Genomic DNA, 2,976 nt, shown 5'->3' on the forward strand with positions numbered 1-2,976 from the left:
CTGGTTGAAGCAGCAGCAGGAAGTGAACAGCAGCAGAGGAAGAGGGCGGACTGAGCCGGTCTCACCAGCACCGACCCAAATGGGTCAACGCTCTGAGGAGACATGGAGGAAACATCAGCCAGACGTCTGCTGGGTGAGAAACTGTCTGCATTTCTGCTTTGGTTCTGATGGTTCTGGTGGTTCTGATGGTTCTGATGGTGAGGTCAGAGGTTAAACTGGACCCAAACCCAGCAGGACTTTAAGAAGGGAACAGGAAATGTGTCAGACCTTCATGATGAGGATCAGAAATGTTCTGCAGTCGGTCGTTAACTTCAGCTGAACTTTGTTCTCCTCAGAGTTCATCGTCCTGCTGAGCTGCTCAGGAAATTCAGGTCAGTGTTTCATCCTCCACCTGCTGAATGAAGCTGCTGCTTCGCTACAGGAACTGAAGTTAATCAGAGACTGAAACGTTACGTCATCATCTCATTAATCAATATTTAACTCCTGACATCCAGAAACTCATTATAGGCTGGAGGAATCAGACATGATCAATGAAGGCAGATCAGAGAATTTACAGACAGTTCTGTTTTCTCCAGTTCTCCCAGTTCGTCTGACTGTGAGTCCCAGCAGATCCCAGTTCTTTGAATATGAATCAGTGACTCTGATCTGTGAGGATGAAAACAGCTCTGATGGATGGACTGTGAGGAGAAACACAACCAGAGGAACCAGGAAGCGATGTGGAGATGGATGGGGGAAATCAGCTGGTTCTACCTGCAACATGCCCTACATCCTCCCATTAGACTCTGGCCTGTACTGGTGTGAGTCCATGTCTGGATCCTCCAGCAGCAGCAGCAGCAGCATCCAGCTCTCTGTCTCTGGTAAGATCAGACTGTGGAGTTAGTGTTGCTGTGTGGAAATGGATGAAATGCTGTAGTTTGTCTCTGTGTTGAGGTGGATCAGTGATCCTGCAGAGTCCTGTCCTCCCTGTGATGGAGGGAGATGACGTCACTCTGAGCTGCAGAGCAAAGAGTCCAGCCCACAACCTCCCAGCTGCTTTCTATAAAGATGGCTCCTCCATTGGTGATGGACCATCAGGTCACATGACCCTCCTCCAAGGGCGTAGGTTCGGTCTAAGTTTTGGTGGGGACCTTGACACCCCCCTCCCCCCCCGGCAGCACAGTGAAATGCCCAAGAGCACCGAACATTTTTGAGAAGGGGGGGGAAACCACATTGGCTTAATAACCCCTCCCCCCAACCATAACCATATCATACATCTTGTGTATACAACCAGATACAGTCATACTCAGCAGATCAGTTCAAGAACACTTTACTTTTTCCTTTCCTACCTCACATTCAGTGCTGACCTTACTAAACACCGGACTTTACAACAAATGCGTTGCGTGATAGATATCTAACTTATGGGTCCACTCACTGTCCTTACAGCCGACGTAGCGAAATAACTTCTAATGTCTGTCCTTTTCTTTTTTGGTGGCGACATGGTCTCGGAGACTCAGAAGGAGACGCGTGTACCCAGCTAGCCGCCGCCTTTTGCAGCTAATCAAAGAACGTAGATCCACGTTCTTTGAGCCAATATGGCAAAAATTGGTCGGGACTTTTTCATATCCCGTGAATATTGGTCGGGACATGTCCCTACCGTCCCTACCCAAACCTACGCCCATCCCCTCCTCCATGTCTCCAGCTCTGATGAAGGCCTCTATAAGTGCAGCATCAGCGGTCAGGGAGAGTCTCCATCCAGCAGGATCTCTGTGGAAGGTCAGCAGCTTCTCTGTTTGCTTCAACCTTCATCAGGAGACAAGAAATAAATTATTACTTTGATTCATTTCAGGGAGAATCACCTCCACTCCTCCACCTCCATCCTCCACTTCTCCATCCTCCATCCCTCCATCCAGCTCTCCTCCTGACCTCCAGCACCTCCTCCTGTGTCTCACTGCCTTCAGTTCTGCAGTTTCTCTGCTCTTCCTGGTTCTGCTGGTTTTATTCTTTAAAAACCATAAAGGTGAGACACAAACTGTAACTGAAATAATCCCAGCAGGAATATTAAATGTGTTTTATCACATTCTGAAGTTCTGGGGGTTCTGTTGGTCTGATGGAGCAGAACTTCTCCCAAACAGGAATCGGGCAGCATCAGGTGTTCAAAAACCAGATTCAGCACAGGTAATGATTTGTTTCTCCATGTTTTATTGAGATCTAACTTTGAATATACTGATTTTCACAAACATCTGGACAGATCTTTCTGCAGCAGAACTTATCGGGCTGCAGACGTTTATCACGATCAGAACCTTCTGGTTCTGTTGCTCCTGAACACAACTGGGATTTTATTTTACAGTTTATAGACTTTCTAACTGGAGAAGCTTTCATCATGACTGGTTCTGACACTTTGTCTCAGTTGCTTTGGTCCATTTCTCAAATCATCCTCAGCATTTGATAAACAGTCAGTGAACATGTCGGTGCTCCAGCCTGACAGTCTTTGGGTCTTTGGGTTTGGATTAATCGGCTGGTCATGATGTTGGTATGACAGCGATGGAGGAATGTTCTGAGGTAAACTAGTTTTGATAAAAATGATTGTAAATTGTGATTGTGGGAGACCAATGTAAGCATAAGGCATTTATGATTTTACTGTAATTTATTGACAAACCATGTCATTGAATACAGAAAGCAGAGAACAACTGGAAATGAAAAGTAGAAACAGGAACATGAGAGAATCTCCTGAAGGAAATCAGTAGCATTAATTTATAATTTCCATCTGCATGCTGGGAAAATGAGGGATGAAGAGCAGGATGAGATGAAGTCCACCAGCTTCCTGCTGATGGACTGATGGAAACGGCATCATGTCCTCTGACTCTCCTGACTCTTCCTCCTCATTCTCACTCCTCTTCCTCTCTCTGGCTGTTGACTCGTCCAAACCTTCGTCCTTCATCATCAGAAATGTAACATCATGTTGTTCTCTGGTTATATAGACTATAAACCTGCTAGTTA

The 2,976-nt window shown here is 46.1% G+C and overlaps 1 protein-coding gene across 1 annotated transcript; it reads left to right on the forward strand.

Annotated features, from left to right (window-relative positions):
* On the forward strand, positions 1-2,199 carry LOC103131804 (high affinity immunoglobulin gamma Fc receptor I-like). Its single transcript, XM_007543532.2, has 6 exons — positions 1-133; positions 336-371; positions 576-857; positions 931-1,102; positions 1,679-1,752; positions 1,826-2,199. Exons 1-6 carry the CDS (start codon positions 103-105, stop codon positions 2,182-2,184), a joined length of 954 nt encoding a protein of 317 aa, XP_007543594.2. The 5' UTR covers positions 1-102; the 3' UTR covers positions 2,185-2,199.
* The last annotated feature ends 777 nt before the right edge of the window (positions 2,200-2,976 follow it).

Source organism: Poecilia formosa, unplaced genomic scaffold (genome assembly GCF_000485575.1).
Source record: "Poecilia formosa unplaced genomic scaffold, Poecilia_formosa-5.1.2 Scaffold843, whole genome shotgun sequence".
Classification (NCBI taxonomy): domain Eukaryota; kingdom Metazoa; phylum Chordata; class Actinopteri; order Cyprinodontiformes; family Poeciliidae; genus Poecilia; species Poecilia formosa.